This window comes from Gorilla gorilla, chromosome 12 (assembly GCF_029281585.2).
Source record: "Gorilla gorilla gorilla isolate KB3781 chromosome 12, NHGRI_mGorGor1-v2.1_pri, whole genome shotgun sequence".
Taxonomy (NCBI): domain Eukaryota; kingdom Metazoa; phylum Chordata; class Mammalia; order Primates; family Hominidae; genus Gorilla; species Gorilla gorilla.
This window is the reverse complement of record NC_073236.2, coordinates 112693155-112711023: the sequence shown is the minus strand read 5'-3', so window position 1 is coordinate 112711023 and position 17869 is coordinate 112693155. Positions and strand designations below refer to the sequence as shown.

Sequence of the window (17869 nt, the reverse complement as noted above, 5' to 3'; positions counted from 1 at the left end):
CGGAGAAGGGACAGACTAAGTAAGCCCCAGGGGATGAGAAGCCCTAGGAGAGGGTGTGCATCTTCCACCATGGTGAGCACAACGCTGTCCCCTGCAGACACAAGGACAGCAGGGACTTGAAGCCACAGCCCCCCTCCTCAGCACAGGAAGGTGACCTGTACATAGGATAGGACTCCTTATCCTCACCAGAGGATGCAGTAGGGTGGACAAGGGCAGGTGAAGACAGTACAGGAGCCCAAATTCTAGGTCCAATGGTAGTTTTTATTCCCCAGGAACAAAGATAATGTGGAGAAGAAACTCCAAAAGGAAACAGAGCACGGATGACAGAAATGACACGGCAGCCTGGCTCAGGAGTCGGGTAGATAGATGGCTGCTCCACAGTGGACCCGGTCATGGCCCTGGTTTCTTGGATCCACATTTGCCCCATCTCTTAAGTGTCCATCTCAGAGGTGGAGGATGGAGACAGTGAGGCGGAAAACGTGCTTGCTCTACACAAAGGAGACAAATGGACCTTCTATTCCCAGAGGCCCAGGGACACCAAAACCTCCCTCTTCAGAATGGAGGTAGACAGATAAAAATGAGAGGGGCTTGAGTGTCACAGACAATCTGAAAGTAATAATAGGGGCTCACTGTGGCTAGCAGAACTGGTACTGAAATGGGGACTACAGGGGAAGCAGCTTCCAGTTTTACGGTGGAGAGTCAGTCCTGAATCAGGCCCTGGGGCAATTATAACCAGAGTGCTGTTTCTAGCCACTTACTTCAAAGGACTCTGGCTATGTTGAATCAGAAGCCATTATCTTTTCCCCAGAGGATGCACTTCCATCCCTATTTCTGGCATGATCCTGCTCCCTACGAGCCTGATCCTTTAAAAAACAGATTGGCAAGCGACGAGAAAAACGGTGCCTCACATGCTTGAGATGTGACAGCTTCTCCTGCAGGCAAGAACCTCTCAGAACAAGGTCCTTTGGTATGAGCTAGATCATCCAGGCCTGTCCCTGCAGAACACACCAAGACTCATCCCTGTACTACAGGGTGGCCTCTGGCTATGGCCTGGCACAGTGAGGACAGAGGCGGGGTCTGAGTCAACATCACAGGGAGGTCTCCTGGAGGATGCAGGTGGAGCTGCTCCCCTGATAGGCTGTGCCATCCAGGGCCATGGCCTCCTTGTCTCTGCTGTCCCCCAGCACACCATTCCTCGGCTTCTCAGGAAACAGGCCAGTGTCCATGAGGTGGTCCTGCAAACACAGAGCCAAAGGGGTGGAACTGGTGAAGACGGATGACGGGTGCTTGACAGGATTCACACAAAAAAGGTCCCCGCCAGAAGGGAGCCCAGCAAGGCTGGGTTCGGGAGGGAGAGCAGGGGGAAAAGAGGGAGGGCACAGCACAGCAGGGAGCACAGGGTGGGCTGGGGAGGGGAGCTGACTGGCCCAGGCCAGGGCTGAGCTCCTCTGAGCCCTGAGATCCTTCTGCCCACCAAGCCAGTGCAGTCCTGTGGGTAAAACCTGAGACAGCCGTGTGGGACAGCCTAGGCTTAGCTGATCCTGAGAGGGGCACCCGGGGCAGGGGGAGAGAAAAGGGGTAGAAGGGAACCTGAAGAGTCAGTGGCATCTGTGGAGAAGGGCAGGGAGGGGTCACTTGGACAGCAGGTACTACCTGGCCGTAGCTGCTGCAGTGGAGCCGCTTCTGACAGGACAACGGAAGGAGGGACAGGAGCTTTGGCAACACTGGGTAAATGGTTGCAGGGTTCAGGGACCGGCCTCGCATTCTCCCTGAATGGAAATGTGCTTCTGAGTCTCTGGGTGGAACCATCCACAGCAGCGAGCCCCATGTCCTCCCTTGGCCCCCAGAGACCCCAGCCCCCACCCACCTCCTACATCCCAGCAGAAAAGCCTGACAGCTACGGACACCCAAGAGCTCAGAGGGCAGGAGCCTTTCTCCCTAGAGTCCCTTAGGGCCCTCTGTTAACCCCTCGGTGCTCATCTGCACCGCGATCCCACACCCTTACCAGTGAGTAGACTGACAATCAGGCCCACCACAATCACTGTGGTGGAGTTGTGAGCACTGTACCATAAGTAAGACAAGGAATAGAACCGCCGCAGCCCTGTGGGCCTGGGAAGAGCAGAGGTGAGAACAATTAGCAATTCGTTGGCAGGGCATTCCTTGGGCACCAATCTCTACTTGCCCGCATGGTCCCAGGGTCTTGGGACCCAATACCCAACATTTCCCTGGGGCCTCTGGTGGCCCATCCCTTAGCAAGACCCCTGTGAAAGCCCTCAAAGGAGGGCTTTGAGAAAACAAGAAGATAGCAAGCCCCGCCTTACTTGGAGAAGGTAGTCAAGGGCATCAGTGTGGTCACAGTGGCAACGGTTAGATTGGTGGGCAGGGAGAAGCTGGACCCATTAGAGGGAGAGGGTGGCATGCTGGAGCCCATGCTGGTCACGATGCTCCCGATGCCAATCCAGAAGGCCATGACGAGCCCAGCCAACAGGCCCACAACAGCACCCTGCCGAGACACAGTGCAGGCCTGTCACAAGGCCAGTCCTGCCAGCCCTCACGGCAGTCCTCAGCTCTCCTGGTGACAGCCCTGCCAACCCCCAGGTCCATCCTGCTACACATGACTGTGGATCCAGATGCATCACTCACAGGAGGGTTAGCACACGGAAAGAACATTCCAAGGCAGAAGAGTCCCAGCAGCGGTCCCCCAACCATGCCAAAGATGCTGATTGCTGCCTAGGAGGACAGGGTGAGAAGAAAAGGAAAAAGAACACAGACTCAGAGATGCCCAGACTCACCATAAAGCATAGCCACCAGCCATGACCTTGGAGCCCCACTTGTCAGATCTGTCTCTTCTGTGGGAACAATCAGAACTCCAGAGGTGGCCGAGCGGTGGCTCATGCCTGTAATTCCAGCAGTTTGGGAGGCCGAGGCGGGAGGATCACCTGAGGTCAGGAGCTCCAGACTAGCCTGGCCAACATGGTAAAACCCCGTCTCTACTACAAATACAAAAATTAGCCAGACACGGTGGCACATGCCTGTAGTCCCTCAGCTACTTAGGAGGCTGAGACAGGAGAATCACTTGAACGTGGGAGATGGAGGTTGCAGTCAACTGAGATCGCGCCACTGCACTCCAGCCTGAGCAACAGAATGAGACTCTGTCTCAAAAAAAAAAAAAAAAAAAAAAAAAAAAAGAACTCCAGAGGGCAGGAAAGGCTGCTAGGGGGCTGATGGACAGGGATGTGTTTTGAGTTCTCTGAGGCTGATCTTTAGCTCTCTCTCAGCCTACAACATCCCAGGAATGACCCTGCGTCCTCTGGCTGCTTGCAAGTCTGTTCACAGTAAAGACGGTCCATCAAAGGGGAATCTCTTAGGCCTGCCCCCCGGTCATTCCCCTCAATATAGCTGCCCTTCTCAACTTCCTGTTTCAATCAATTCCTTCTCTCCCTTAAAATTGCTTCCTACCCTCTATAGTTATTACCTGCAGCACAGGTCCCATCTGGGAGGAAATATAGGCCATTCCTAGACAAAGCAGCCCATAGCCAAAGGCTGGGGGAAAAGGACAGGAGAGGAAACAAGAAGGTGTGAGTTAACACAAGCAATGGGGTAAAGCAAGGCTCCCTGCCCAGCCAAACTACCACCTCTGTCTCTCTGGAAACAAAAGGCATATTACATCATGCCCCAGCTTCCTCCCACCAAGTCCTCACTCCTATGTAACTCAGAGACCTCCCTAGGACATGCCCTGAGATGTAAACAACCATGCATGCAGGGAAGGTTGTGTGCTTCATTAGGCAAGTGCTGAGTCCTGGATAAAGTGGGTGTTTTACAGCAAACTGATGACAATGGTCAGGATGAAGCTTAGAAAGACCCAGACTGAAGAGATGAGGAAGCATAACCCCACCAAGGCCTCTGGAAAGCATGATGGCCCGGGCTTCAGAGAACTCAGGGAACCAAGGTCGAATCAGGTCTTCCATCGTAACAGTTGCCAATGAATTAAAAGCAGAGGATATAGTGCTGAAAAAGAGGAAGAGGATGAGGAGTTGAGCGAGGCAAAATTGTCAGCTCTATGGGACTTTATGGAGGAAATGGTGTCCTAAAGCGGGGAGATGACAGGTACCACCAAGAAACCTCCTCATAGTTGGACTTGATGCCACCTCAGAGCGGGCCTGGAAGGCAAGGACACAGTCCTTTTTTGAATGTGGATATGGGTTTCATTCGAGTAGATCAATTTCTGGTACCATAAAAGAACTCTTAACCAAAACAGGGGTATCTCTGTTGTGCTGTGGCCTACAAAGATGAGCTATCCCTTGTCATCCACACAGATGGGGCAGGCACAGTGAGAAACTTAGAGGGATTCCCCACCCACTACCACCCCGCTCCACCCATCACCTTGTACCAAATAGGGGTCAGGTGCACCAGGCCTGAGGGAAATCGTCAAAGTGGGTACCTGAGAGAGCCGCTGAAGAGGCAGGCAATGAAGAGCCCTGGCAGACCCGGCAGGCCCTTCAGGAGATCCATCACAAAGTACAGGACGAACTGCAAGCAGAGCGGAGGTGCACAGCAGTCCTCAGAGAGGGGCCTTCCCAGGGCCGGCTCTGCAGGGAAGCTCCCTTTACATGTGCCCCAGCGAGTCTACCGAGACTGGGTGCATTACAAGGGAAGCCAGGGCCTGGGGCATCTCTGCTGACCCAAGTGTCTACACATTAAGTGGAGAGAAAATGAGCTCTACAGAGGGAATGACACAATTCGCCCGCAGCTCTGTTTCTGGCTACTAGTGTGACTTCTGCTTACTGGCTACCTCATTGAGTCTGTTTTCTCCTCTGTGAAATGAGGCTGTTAGAGGCTTAGGTGAGACCAGGTATGTGATAGCTCCCAGCAGAGCACATGGAGCCCAATGGGGAGTCAGTAAGGGTAGGTCCTCACCCCAGTAGGATGAGCACTGTGGTTAGGTGATGCTAGGGACCGCGATCCTCACATGCTAGATTCCTAGCATCTCAGAGTGGGAAAGGATTTTACAACCGTCTCCCACCCAGGGTGGGAGTCCTTTCTGCAGTCAGTCCTTTCCTACCTAGACACTCCTGTTGTGGGGCCAGGCCTGCCCTCACGGGAACAGAACAGCGCCTTCTCACCTGGTCTGGGGCTGCCTGAGCCTGCTGAATGCTCATGGGATACTCCTGGTAATACGCGAACATGACCAGGCCAATGAGGCAGCCCACACAGAGGGACACCTGCTGGAAGGGGAACACTGCATAACAGGAGCTGCAAAAGAGGTCAGTGCCAGGAGGAGAGCCGGCGTTAACAGACACCCTCAGGTGTGTGCCCCTGACCTCCAGAAAGGAGACCCACATCCTGACCACAGTGGATGTGTATGCACTCTGGCATCCTGCCCCACCCCAATTATCTCTGGGGAACCCCTTCCCCTAGACCTTGCTCCACTCCCTTCCTGTCCTGCACTCACAGCACAGCAGCCTTCTCCGTGCGGGAACTGAGGTACCGCTGCACCTGAGCCTGGTTCACCCCGTATAAGGAGAGCATCATGAAGACACCCCCGAAGGCCAAGGTCCAGAAGGTGTGCCGCACAAACGGGTCTGGATCCAGCCTGTAACAGACACCACCCAGTCATTGTGCAAAGCCTGAGAGACACAGCCTTCCTGCCCTCTTGGCAACAGGAGTCAGTGGACAGGAAAGGAGAGACACCACTGCTAGGGCCAGGGGGGGACTGAAAGCAAGAAGCTGGGTGCACTCGAGAGACAGCACAGCCAGTTAGAGGGAGGCTCCATTCTTCCACCCCAGGCTCATTCCAGGTACTCATCCCAGGTAATGTCCTGACTCTCTATAAACACTAGCCGGGCACCTATAATCACCCTCCATCTCTGCAGGACCAGTTTCCCACTGTCTGCTGTTACACCTCAGGCTTCCCAGTTTACCTTCTGCTTACTATAGCCGAGACCAGCCTCTAGGATGGGCTCAGCACCCAGGCACTGCAGACCCCAGCCAGGAGTAGGGGTATACTTACTCAAACCCAGAGATGCGGCCGTGCTGGGAAGCCACGGCCCACACACGCCCCAAGCCGCCCACCTTGGCTGACCCCACGATGATAACTGCCAGCTGCCCGAGGAACATGACCAGTGTCTGGAACACATCTGTCCAGATGACGGCCTTCAGCCCACCCTGCAAGGAAAGCACAGCAAACCTGCCACAGAGGCCTTCTAAACCCAGCTTGTCCAACCTGCCTTATTTTGTTGTTGTTCCATTTTGTTTTGTTTTGTTTTAGGCTTTTTGCAGCCTGAAGCCAGTTTTTAGTTTCTGTCTCTGGTGATATGTATAAAAGAGGGATGACAAAGGGGCTTTACTGACCCAACCAGAAACAGAAACTAAGAACCCATGACTATATTCTCTCCCTTGGACACTCCTGAAACCATCCACCCTAAGAACATACTACCAGTGAGGGGACTCTCCTGCCATTAGGCATGTAACTGCTGTGACCCTGTTGACATCATTCCCATCCCATCCTCTACCTTCATATACCATCCCCACTGCTAAATCCTATCATAAATCTTACCACCCCAGAATTTCACCTATATTCTCCTCACCTATATTCTCAGCTTATCTCTTCTTTTCCTTCTCTTCCCATGTCCCCTCCTTACTTCATCCCTTCCCCTCCCCACACCAGGGCTTACTGCACTTACCAGAGCTGTATAGACGGTACAGACAATGCCTAGGGCCAGCACGGACAGCCACAGATCAAAGCCAGTCACTGTAAGCATAGAAGCCACATTCTTATCCCTGGAAAAGGGTTCCCCAGGGGACAAGCCCTGGTAGGGCAATCACGTCATGCCACAGAGATAAAGCATTGGTCATTAACAATGAAATAAATCATTCACCACAACGGAGAAAAATGTTTGCAGAGTTCCACCAAAAGGTATTGACTAACCAGTTCAGATAGGGCATGGTAACATGTTACTAGCTGTCAATTGAGGTGAACCAAGCCTTCCTCTGGTAGAGACCCACCCAAGGGCCCAAGCGGTGAATTAATTCCCCATTCAAGGTCAGGTTCTTTTCCACATATGCTCCTCCATCTGCCTCTCCCAAAGGTGCCTTCCTAACCTACCATGGCTGAAAGCCAGGGGCTGTGTGACTCCTCACCTGCATTGAGAGCCAATGACGGAGCATAGAGCACAACTCCCATGTAGATCACCTGTTGCATGTGGAAAAAATGTGATGGGGGCCGGAGAACGGTGGGAAGAGAGAGGAAGAAAGATGGGCCTCAGCGCCAATATGCCCATGGCTTCCCCTCACCTAGGCTCACTTCCCTCTTCCTTCTCTCAAATTCTGGCTTGCTGCCACCACAGTATCTGTGCTGGAATTGGAAGGCATGGGCAGCAGGATGCCTCTGGGGTCCTCACAGATGCTGACCTCTAGCAGGAATTTCAATCCTGCCAATCTGAGAGCAGGGGAGACTCCAATTCCCTCAGCATGCTTGCGTTCAGGTCCCCCAACATCCCCCAGGCTCGGTTTCTATCCTCATTCTGCTTACCATCTGAAAGATGAAGGTCACAGTTCCACACACTCGCACAGTTTTATTGAATCGAAGCTCCAGGTACTGGGTATACAGAAAAAAAGATTTTTATCCTGACTTCACCCCGACAACTCACACACAAATTCCCTCAAGATGCTCAGGAACATGAGGGAATATCCAACCCATACCCACTCTGAGTCCTACTCGGCATAGCACCCTCCTCTCCAATCCTGCCCCTATACCTAACATCACTGAGAAAGAATTATAAACACACAATGAGTTTTCTGTCCCTCTCATTAGGTGGAGGAGGTCTAGGGTCCCAGGTCCTTCCTATGTGCCTGTCCCTCCTCTCCACCCCAACCCCAGTGTCCCACGCACTTCTCCCTTCCGTCCCTGCTCACCTCATAGGCACTGGTGAGATGCAGGCGGTAGAAAACGGGGATGAAGATGTGTGCAGGTATCAGCAGCCCCAGAAAGTAGCAGCAGCCCAGGAACCAATATTGGGTCCCATATCGGTAGATCTCTGACGGCACACCCAGGATGGCCACGGCTGACTGGAAGGTGGCCAGCAGGGACAGTGCCACCGGAAGGCAGCCCATTTTGCGGTCCGCCATCAGCAGCTCACCAACAGTATGCCGGCCCCAGCCACGACAAGCATGGTAGAGCCCAATGGCAAGAGAGAGAACCAGCAGCAGGACGAACACCACATAGTCCACGATGGAGAAGGTGGACATGCCCACGCTTGTGCCCGAGGTTGGGGAAAGAGGGGCTGAGGTGCTCACCCCTACACTCATATCCTCACTGTGTCTGTGATCTGCAGCCAGCTGCTGCTCCAGGGCTCTGGGGTAGGGCAGGGGCGGATGTGTGGCTACAATCTGGCTTCCAGCCACAGTCTCACAGTCTTCCTCCACGGAGTGATACTGTCCAGGGTGAGCTGCAAAGGAATTAGCTCTTAGTGAGGCCTATCTGGCCTTGGTAGCCATTCACCCTTGGGCCTTGTACATCGCATGCCATCAGAAGTGGACCAGCCAGCATAGTGGTAGCCCTTCAAGGTCTAGAGGCCCTGGTATGGGTTTGCTAGGGGACATAAGTGAGGGAGAAGCATCAGAGTGCGACAGCCAGGAGACAATATAACTTGGCCAGGACCTTTGAGTATGCACAGCTGTGAAATTCAACAACCTTCTTAGGTCTCCACCCGAGTACCAAAAGAAAAATAAACTCTAGCCTAAGTTTCTTTGCAGAATTTCCCGGCCCCACCTGAAGGCACAGACCCAGTCACTACAATACACTAAGCCAGCAGAGCCCAGCCTGGCGCCACAGCCCAGCAGGAAACACAGCATGGAGACTAATGGCAGCAGGGCTTCCCCTACTGCCCCTGGCCTCGGCCCTCGCCTCCTGTGATCCCCAGTGTCACCCTTCTAACTGATCATCAGTGAGACTGCCTCTGTTGCAGCCACAGACTCCATTTCAGGCGTCCCCAGGCCAACCCCTTTCTTAAGGTTCTCCCCAACACCACTAGATAAGTGCTGCCACCCACCTCTCAGCCCCTCTACCTGCAACATCACCGTCAACAGCAGACGCAGGAAGAGCGGCTGGATTCAAAAGTGAGAGGGGAAAGGTGAGAGGGCACCATGCTGGAGTCAGGGTTTCAGAATGACGATTCTCCATTCTGGAGAGAAGCAACCCAGCCACGGAGCTGAGAGGCAAAGGGACCAGCCAAAGAGAGTGGTCGTATCCTGCTGGTGACAGACACCTACCTGGAGAAGCAATCCCTGTTCTGAGGCAGAGTTGCCTGGAGCTGCAGAGCTGAGGATCTGGCTCTATGAGTAGCTGAGGTGAGAGATCAGGAATTGGGGGTGGGGTGAAGCTCAGCAGTCATTTGTTCTGGCCCCTTCAGGGAACCAATGGCTGTGTTCCAAATGGCCCTATCACCCTATGGCCCCCAAACTCCAACTCAGCCCTAGAGGCTCCAGAACAGGGAATAGGGAGCTCATATTCAACAGCATTCCTAGATGGATTAGGCTTTCAGCCTAAAGTACTCTTGGCACTCTGTGCGGGAGGGAGTTGGAAAGAAGGAACTGAAAACATGGGAAAGTTGAAAGTTAATTTTCTAACTCCTGCACAAAAAATGTTAATCCCCCAAGAATACACCACAATCCTCAGAGAAAGAGGGAAGGGATCGTAATATTTAAAATCTTAAATCTTTGGACACCACTATTACAACCAACTCCCCACCACTGACGATTTCACAGATAAACACGCTAAGGCTCAGATGGTTCAAGTGACCTTTCCAAAAGCACAGAGCCGACTATTGTCAGAGCATAAATTAGAACCCAGGTCTAGGGATTCACCATCCACCCTGTCTGTTCTCCAAGCGTATCATATTGTCTTCAAAGGCAATCCTCTGGGGTACTTATTGGTATGGGGAAAAAACACCAGAGAATGCCATGTAGTTAGACAGCCTAACATGACGACAGTTAACATTTGCTGAACACCTGCTATGTAACCCAGCAGTGTGTGAGGTGCTTTATAAACATTAATAATAATACATAATGAAGCTAACATTTTCAAAACAGCATGTCTCAGATTAAGACACGAATACTCTCCAGTTAACACAAGAAAACTGAGAGATTAAATAACTTGCTCAAGGTTATGCAGCATGATACAAAACAAGAGAGAAAGAAACAGTGCTGTCTGCAGCTATGACAGGTGTTCACCAAGGGCCCTGTCCTCACTATTCCCAGAACCAGGGCAGGAGCAGAGTGTTGCAGTCAGTCATTCACAGGACATAGTTTAGATTTCAACTAATCAAGAGACAAGACTAACATAAACTATGTCTTCTGCTTTTGCCCACTAGGAGAAAGATTAGGCTGTCTTTCCGCTCTCCCGCAGTGTGTTCTTGGGCAGACACTGGCTGGCTGGCAAGATATGGCCTCATGCAGACTAAACCTGAACTCTGAACCTCTTGGGGCCAATAAAGAGGGAAAATCAGAGCTGGCAACTCTTGGATCACATGTTCTACAAGATTCCCAACAGGCTTAAACTCTGGTTTAACCTAAACATGCCCTGGGCCTTTGCACATTGCAACACCCTGAGTTTTCTCATTCGTCTTTGGCAAGTTTTTACTGCTATGATAGAGATGATGGGAACTACTGGGGAGTAAGAGGAAAGAAGAGGTCTCCTGTGTGCAAAGAACACAGAACAAAGAACTAACTATAGGGTTAGTGGTTTAGAGAGGTAGGTGGCCAGAGACAGGAAGGAAAGTCCCAGTATGGGACACGGAGGTACAGAAATAAAGACACTCTGCTGATGGGACTTCCTGATAAAATTCTATTTGCGTGATGTATGGAGAATTCCCCTGGATGGCCTGAGAGAGCCCCAGGGAAGACAGGAAAAACCTGACCTAGCAACAGACCAGATTCTGAGAACAGATCTGTGGTTTTCTAAACACCCTACATTGATCCAAACGCTATGGTCTTGCATCTCTCCAGAAAGAGGGCGGCCAAAAGCAAGAGCTAGCTGTTGTTTCACTACAACTATAACACGCCAAGGCACAAACAGCAGATTGTGGGACCCCCCCCTTTTTTTTTTTTGGAGACGGAGTCTCGCTCTGTCGCCCAGGCTGGAGTGCAGTGACATGATCTCGGCTCACTGCAACCTCCACCTCCTGGGTTCAAGTGATTCTTCTGCCTCAGCCTCTTGAGTAGCTGGGACTACAGGCATGTGCTACCGCGCCCAGCTAATTTTTTTTTTTTTTTTTTTGTATTTTTAGTAGAGACGAGATTTCACCATATTGGCCAGGCTGGTCTCAAAACTCCTGACCTGACGATCCGCCTGCCTTGGCCTCCCAAAGTGCTGGGATTACAGGCAGTGATGTGGGACCCCTTTTAAAAACCTGAACTTGGCCTGGCGCGGTGGCTCATGCCTGTAATCCCAGCACTTTGGGAGGCCGAGGCGGGCAGATCACGAGGTCAGGAGATCGAGACCATCCTGGCTAACACGGTGAAACCCCGTCTCTACTAAAAAATACAAAAAATTAGCCAGGCGTGGTGGCAGGCGCCTGTAGTCCCAGCTACTCGGGAGGTTGAGGCAGGAGAATGGCGTGAACCCGCGAGGCGGAGCTTGCAGTGAGCCGAGATCGCGCCACTGCACTCCAGCCTGGGCGACAGAGCGAGACTCCGTCTCAAAATAAAAATAAAAATAAAAATAAAAATAAAAATAAAAACCTGAACTCACTTTGGTCACGCACTGCAGTGGATCGCATTGACTCCTACAAAAGGCAATGAGACCACTGCAGGACTAACTGTTCCAAAAAGATTCCCTCAAAATCTGTCCTGGGGCCTATAACTCCTCAAGCTGTGAAAGGCTTTGGGGGCCCTCCTTAAAATGCTAATAGCTACTAACACCTTAGAAAATTTGCCAGCCAGCTAAACGTAAACCTTTCAGGAACTTCCAGGCAGACACCATGGGGGTAACGTGGAAGGGGGGCTCGGCTACTCGAGATGATCACTTGGGTCGGCTTTAAGGAGCTTTCTGGCTGGCCCTAACCAACACTGTCGCGCCGGGAGCAAGGATCCCCTGGCGCCCTTCAGTCAGGGCGCTGGCCCACCCTGGGGCAGCAACGCACTCCCTTACCTCCGTGGTTCAGTCAGAGCTAGGAAGGTCCCTTTGTGCTTCCTGAGATCAACATCGCTCCCTTTTCCTGGGAAGGCAAAGAAAATGAGTTAGGGAAGCGTCTATCCCGCTCCTACCTCCTCGCCAGGCTCCGGGACGCTATGCGCTATCAGGATTGAGGTGAAGAGGTCTAGGTGCCCGGCGCGATCCAGGCTCGTGTCCTCCCGCTGGAGTTTGAGGTTTGCCCTTCCCTCATCACCCTCACCCTCGTTCTTTCCCGGTTTCCCGCTTCCCTCTACGCGGCGGAGACCACCACCTTACCGCTCGCACTTAAGATCTTCTCAGACCCACGCGGGAGGCCGGCTCGCTCCGCCCCTCCCCGCCCCCTTGTCCCCGCCCCGGCTCAGACGCCGCTCCCCGGTGCCTCTCGGCACCGGCTCACGCTCTCCAGGCCCACCTGCCCGGTCTCCACACGTGGGTAGCCAGAGCCCGGCCGAGAGCCCTGGCCGGGAGCCCGCGGGGGCCCCGCCCCCTGCCCGCCCCCTGCCCGCCCCGCTCGCCGTGCCGCCATGTTTACTGAGGGCGGATGGAGGGACCCGAGTTTCTGCGAAGCCGCGACCTCGGCGTCCGGACGCGGGGAACACCGGGCTGAGGGAGTCTGCAGTCGGCTCCGGGAAGCCGCGCGGCGACGGGGGAGGCCTTCACTAAAGGGGAAAAGGAAGAGGGGGTCGGCCAGTGTCCCCGAAAGAGGGCTGGGGCGCATGAAGACCAGCGCAGAGCTCCACGAGCAGGAAAAGCCCCCAAGCAGCCCCAGGGCGACTGGACTGGGCCGCTTAGGCCACGCCCGGGGAAGAGGGCCTGACGCGCTGCGGGGCGGGGCCGCGGGGCCGGGTCGCGCGAACAGCGGAGCACCAAGGGAACGGAAAATGGCGCCTCACGGCCCGGGTAGTCTTACGACCCTGGTGCCCTGGGCTGCCGCCCTGCTCCTCGCTCTGGGCGTGGAAAGGGCTCTGGCGCTACCCGAGGTACAGAAGCAAGTTTGAGGTCGGGCTGAAGCAGGGTCGCTGGCCAGCCGTGCGTCGCGCTCGCCAGCGGCTCCCCCTTCTCCTCGGCGGGCCTGCGGCTCTGATTTCGTCCCTGACGCTTCCCGACCCTGCCCAGCCACGTCCTGTTCCCAAGTACTTACGTCGTGCAGGCCTTCGGCGCCCCAGTCCTGCCGACTTTCAAAGACCTGTGAAACTTGATTTCGCCCCTTAATTTTAGAATAACTTTAAGTTCTTTCTACAGACGGGTCCTCTGCCTCTTGTGTAATCTCTCTACGCACGAACGCCATATATCGTGCGGTGGTAGGGCTGTACTTTTCTTTTGTAATGCTTGATGAGTTCTTTACGTACCTGCGGTCCTTTTACACCGCGCCAAACTAGGGCTGTCAGATTGAGAAGTCTCTGCAGAAAGCATAATAAATATGTTCGAATAGTGATCTTCAGAGATGAGGACCTTCCCCCTGTGCGATATCTGGTACTGAAAGTGTCGGGAGCTGATTCGGCGCAGGACTCTGGAGGAAGAAATGGCATCTCCTAGCATAGGCTGTTACAAGGGTGGGACACGAGCCGTTTATCCATTTATCGGCCCCGTGTTAGAGGAATTCTGGAAACGTGTACTGGCAGTTAATTCTTGATCGCCGTTTGTTCTTTTCTTGGCTTTTCTTTCTGGAGTTCTAATGTTTCTTTCTCTTCTGCAGATATGCACCCAATGTCCAGGGAGCGTGCAAAATTTGTCAAAAGTGGCCCTTTATTGTAAAACGACACGAGAGCTAATGCTGCATGCCCGTTGCTGCCTGAATCAGAAGGGCACCATCTTGGGGTGAGGGGAAGACATCCCTAGATGCTGGATACAGGCCATTCCTTAGCCTGGCTGCTTTTATACCCTTATATTATTTAAAGAATCCACCTATTATGGTTTCAGCTGTAATCATCACGCAGATGTCTACCAAAACTAGATCTCTTTAGTGTCTTTTTTAACCTTTCCACACTCCAGGTACATACGGGTACCTCTAGCTTCCTATTAAACATTTCCTACTGAGTGCACCCTAACTTCAAACTCAAAATGTTATGTTTTGCTTCCATTCTCTTCTTTCCTTCATCTACCTAAATACTTCTCTGTATTAGGCTTTTAGAAAACCAACATTTTCCGTTATCACTCTCTTGCTTTAATACTATATTTAGTAACTGTCTGTTGCTCTCAGGACAAAATTCAAACCATTAAGTACCATACTAGTCCCAACCCACTTTTCCAACATTATTTCCAATTACTTGTCCGCTCAAACCTCCATAGTGGTCTGCACCAGCCAGATTTGCCTGCCCTCAAAGGCATTCCACCTTTGTTCAGGCCTCTCTCCATACCTGAAATTGCCTTCCTCTACCAAATTAGGAAATATCCATCCTTCAATTCCAACATCTTTTGTGAATATTTACTACTACTAAGTTCCAGAGTAATACCTTTTTAAAATTATTATTTATTTATTTTTTTGAGATGGAGTTTCACTCTTGTTGCCCAGGCTGGAATGCAATGGCATGATCTCGGCTCACCGCGCCCTCCACCTCCTGGGTTCAAGCGATTCAGTAATACTTTTTTTAAAAACTTTCTGTAATCTTTAATGTCCACTCAAATATATTTATACACTGTCCTGTGGTTTCTTTTATATTGTAATTTAATGTTTACAGTGTTTTTATTTTGGGGCAGTGCTCTTGTTCTTCTAACTACATTGTAAGCCACTCAAAGGCCAAAATACTGTGTTACATATTTTTAACATTTTCCCAGTGTTTGCAGTTTGTAGGGACTCAGTAAATATTTGTAGAATAAAGGAATGGATAGCAGTAGATATTGAAGAAAAAAATAACGTGGCATGATCCTTAATGTCCAGCAGTTTACAACCAATCTGTGGTAGAAAATACATGTGGAAAAAAACTTTGATTTATGTGACTTGCTTTTTTTTTTTTAATTGAAAGGCCCTCTGTGGATCTGAAAATCATAATATGAGATTCACTAATGTAGACAAGAAACACAGATTTCTCCCAATAGATGCATAACCTATTAGAACAGTGCTGGCGGATAGAACTTTCTGTGATTATGAAAATGTTCCGAGCCAGGCGCGGTGGCTCATGCCTGTAATCCCAGCACTTTGGGAGGCCCAGATGGGCGGATCACGAGGTCAGGAGTTCAAGACCAGCCTGACCAACATGGTGAAACCCCGTCTCTACTAAAAATACAAAAATTAGCCAGGCGTGGTGGCATGTGCCTATAATCTCAGCTACTCAGGAGGCTGAGGCAGGAGAATTGCTTGAACCCGGGAGACGGAGGTTGCAGTGAGCCGAGATCGTGCCACTGCACTCCAGCTTGGGCAACAGAGTAAGACTCTGTCTCAAAAAAGGAAAATGTTCCGTATCTGTACTAACCAGTACAGTAGCTACTAACGTGGTTATTCCATTTGCACTTGAAATATGGCTAGTGCAAATGAGACACTGAATTTTTAGGTTAAATTAATTTTTCTCTATAGAGTCAGGGTCTCATTCATATTGCCCAGGCTGGTCTCAAATTCCTAGGTTCAAGTGATCCTCCCCTGCTTGGCCTCCTAAAGTGCTGGGATTACAGGAGTGAGTCACTACACCCAGCCTAAGGTATATTAATTTAAATTTAAGTAGTTACATGTGGCAAGTGGCGATTCTATTGGATAATGCAGAATTAAAATGTCTACCATAGCTCCTAGTGTGTGACTCTGAACACAGCTGTGTTCAATTATTAGCTGAAAAGGGGGTTGTGTAGTCAAATACAAACTGTGCCGTGGCTGAAGAAAAAGAGGAACACACAGTTATATTGATTACTTTATTTCCTCAGGCTGGATCTCCAGAACTGTTCTCTGGAGGACCCTGGTCCAAACTTTCATCAGGCACATGCCACTGTCATCATGTAAGTAGTTAGGTACCTCCCACCCAAAAGGCTAATATACTGTAGGTTGATGAGAAAGTGCTAACATTGTGTACTTTGCAGAGACCTGCAAGCAAACCCCCTCAGAGGTGACTTGGCCAACACCTTCCGTGGCTTTACTCAGCTCCAGACTCTGTGAGTAAGGGTATGGGAAGAGAATCAAAGAGGGATGATGCTGTGAGTTTAGCAACTTTGCATGTTATGACCACATTTCTCTTTAGGATACTGCCACAAGATGTCAACTGTCCTGGAGGAATTAATGCCTGGAATACTATCACCTCTTATATAGACAACCAAATCTGTCAAGGGCAAAAGAACCTTTGCAATAACACTGGGGACCCAGGTATGCTGTCTTACCTCCAAACTTCTGGGAATTGTCTTTTCTCCCTTGTATTTTCCACTTTAGATCAGAAAGACAAAGTTGCTTAAGTGCCTTTCATTCAGAGTTCTGGGGCTATAACCCCTTTGAAAGAAAAGATCTTAAGATATACTCTATTATTTGTCTCACGTGTGTCCGTGTAAAGAGACCACCAAACAGGCTTTGTGTGAGCAACAAGGCTGTTTATTTCACCTGGGTGCAGGTGGGCTGAGTCCAAAAAGAGAGTCAGCAAAGGGTGGTGGGATTATCATTAGTTCTTACAGGTTTTGGGATAGGCAGTGGAGTTAGGAGCGCTGTTTTGCGGGCAGGGGGTGGATCTTACAAAGTACATTCTCAAGGGTGGGGAGAATTACAAAGAACCTTCTTAAGCGTGGGAGAGATTACAAGGAACCTTCTTAAGGGTAAGGGAGATTACAAAGTATATTGATCAGTTAGGGTGGGGCAGAAACAAATCACAATGGTGGAATGTCATCAGTTAAGGCTATTTTCATTTCTTTTGTGGATCTTCAGTTGCTTCAGACCATCTGGATGTATACGTGCAGGTCACAGGGGATATGATAGCTTAGTTTGGGCTCAGAGGCCTGACATTATTGTTACTGTTTTTATCTGTAATTTTCTTTCTTCTTCCTTTATCCTAGCAATGATTGAGAGAATCTAAGTTGAAACAGATAATTGAGAAATATGCCTAATGAAATGGATAAAGTGATGTTCTCTATTTCTCTCTGGCCTCCAGAAATGTGTCCTGAGAATGGATCTTGTGTACCTGATGGTCCAGGTCTTTTGCAGTGTGTTTGTGCTGATGGTTTCCATGGATACAAGTGTATGCGCCAGGTGAGGAATTAGGCCGTCTAACTAGGGATACAAGGAATGCATAGAGCAAGTCTTCTCAGAAAGGAGAGCCACAAGACCAGGAGCTGATACAAATTTCCTATAGGTGGAAAACTATAGAATTGCCCTAGACAAAGTGATAGGCATATTAGGAAAGAACTAGGTGTTAGGATGTGGCCCTCCGTGTAACGTTGTATGGGGATGTTTTTTGGTCTGTTGTTCACAGGGCTCGTTCTCACTGCTTATGTTCTTCGGGATTCTGGGATCCACCACTCTATCCGTCTCCATTCTGCTTTGGGCGACCCAGCGCCGAAAAGCCAAGACTTCATGAACTACATAGGTCTTACCATTGACCTAAGATCAATCTGAACTGTCTTAGCCCAGTCAGGGAGCTCTGCTTCCTAGAAAGGCATCTTTCGCCAGTGGATTCGCCTCAAGGTTGAGGCCGCCATTGGAAGATGAAAAATTGCACTCCCTTGGTGTAGACAAATACCAGTTCCCATTGGTGGTGTTGCCTATAATAAACACTTTTTTCTTTTTTTTTTCCTCTC

At 50.8% G+C, this 17869-nt stretch overlaps 2 protein-coding genes across 14 annotated transcripts; one reads left to right on the top strand and one right to left on the bottom strand.

The window, feature by feature from the left end:
• Positions 1-240: 240 nt before the first annotated feature.
• Positions 241-13119, bottom strand: SLC5A6 (solute carrier family 5 member 6). 13 transcript variants are annotated; one of them, XR_008676769.2, is made up of 19 exons: positions 12705-12831; positions 12149-12215; positions 9271-9343; positions 7915-8447; positions 7532-7597; positions 7141-7192; positions 6684-6751; positions 6011-6165; positions 5453-5593; positions 5124-5253; positions 4442-4530; positions 3896-4008; positions 3476-3543; positions 2644-2730; positions 2322-2503; positions 2006-2109; positions 1654-1769; positions 759-1235; positions 241-488 (listed from the first exon to the last, which is right to left on the bottom strand). XR_008676769.2 is itself a non-coding variant. In XM_055377627.2 (18 exons), the coding sequence occupies exons 4-18, from the start codon at positions 8305-8307 to the stop codon at positions 1089-1091; spliced, it is 1911 nt and encodes a 636-aa protein (XP_055233602.2). In that variant the 5' UTR covers positions 8308-8447; positions 9271-9343; positions 12149-12215; positions 12705-12831; the 3' UTR covers positions 241-1088. The 13 variants fall into 13 exon arrangements, 10 of the variants coding, with proteins under 10 accessions (XP_055233602.2, XP_055233605.2, XP_055233604.2 ...); XR_004069361.3 differs by lacking the exon at positions 9271-9343; XR_008676768.2 differs by lacking the exons at positions 9271-9343; positions 12705-12831 and adding an exon at positions 12449-12524.
• ATRAID (all-trans retinoic acid induced differentiation factor) lies at positions 12660-17858 on the top strand. Its single transcript, XM_004028988.5, has 7 exons — positions 12660-13152; positions 13869-13990; positions 16022-16093; positions 16175-16246; positions 16333-16454; positions 17224-17321; positions 17545-17858. The coding sequence occupies exons 1-7, from the start codon at positions 12697-12699 to the stop codon at positions 17647-17649; spliced, it is 1047 nt and encodes a 348-aa protein (XP_004029037.3). The 5' UTR covers positions 12660-12696; the 3' UTR covers positions 17650-17858.
• Positions 17859-17869: the final 11 nt, after the last annotated feature.

Coding starts and splice junctions, on each gene's coding strand:
- ATRAID (XM_004028988.5), top strand. CDS start 12,697: ATGTTTACTGAGGGCGGATGGAGGGACCCGAGTTTCTGCGAAGCCGCG. Junction 16,247..16,332: donor TTTACTCAGCTCCAGACTCT/GTGAGTAAGGGT, acceptor ATTTCTCTTTAG/GATACTGCCACAAGATGTCA. Junction 17,322..17,544: donor GATACAAGTGTATGCGCCAG/GTGAGGAATTAG, acceptor TGTTGTTCACAG/GGCTCGTTCTCACTGCTTAT.
- SLC5A6 (XM_031007851.3), bottom strand. CDS start 8,307: ATGAGTGTAGGGGTGAGCACCTCAGCCCCTCTTTCCCCAACCTCGGGC. Junction 5,594..6,010: donor GGCCGCATCTCTGGGTTTGA/GTAAGTATACCC, acceptor TGTCTGTTACAG/GCTGGATCCAGACCCGTTTG. Junction 4,531..5,123: donor CTCAGGCAGCCCCAGACCAG/GTGAGAAGGCGC, acceptor CTCTGCTTGCAG/TTCGTCCTGTACTTTGTGAT.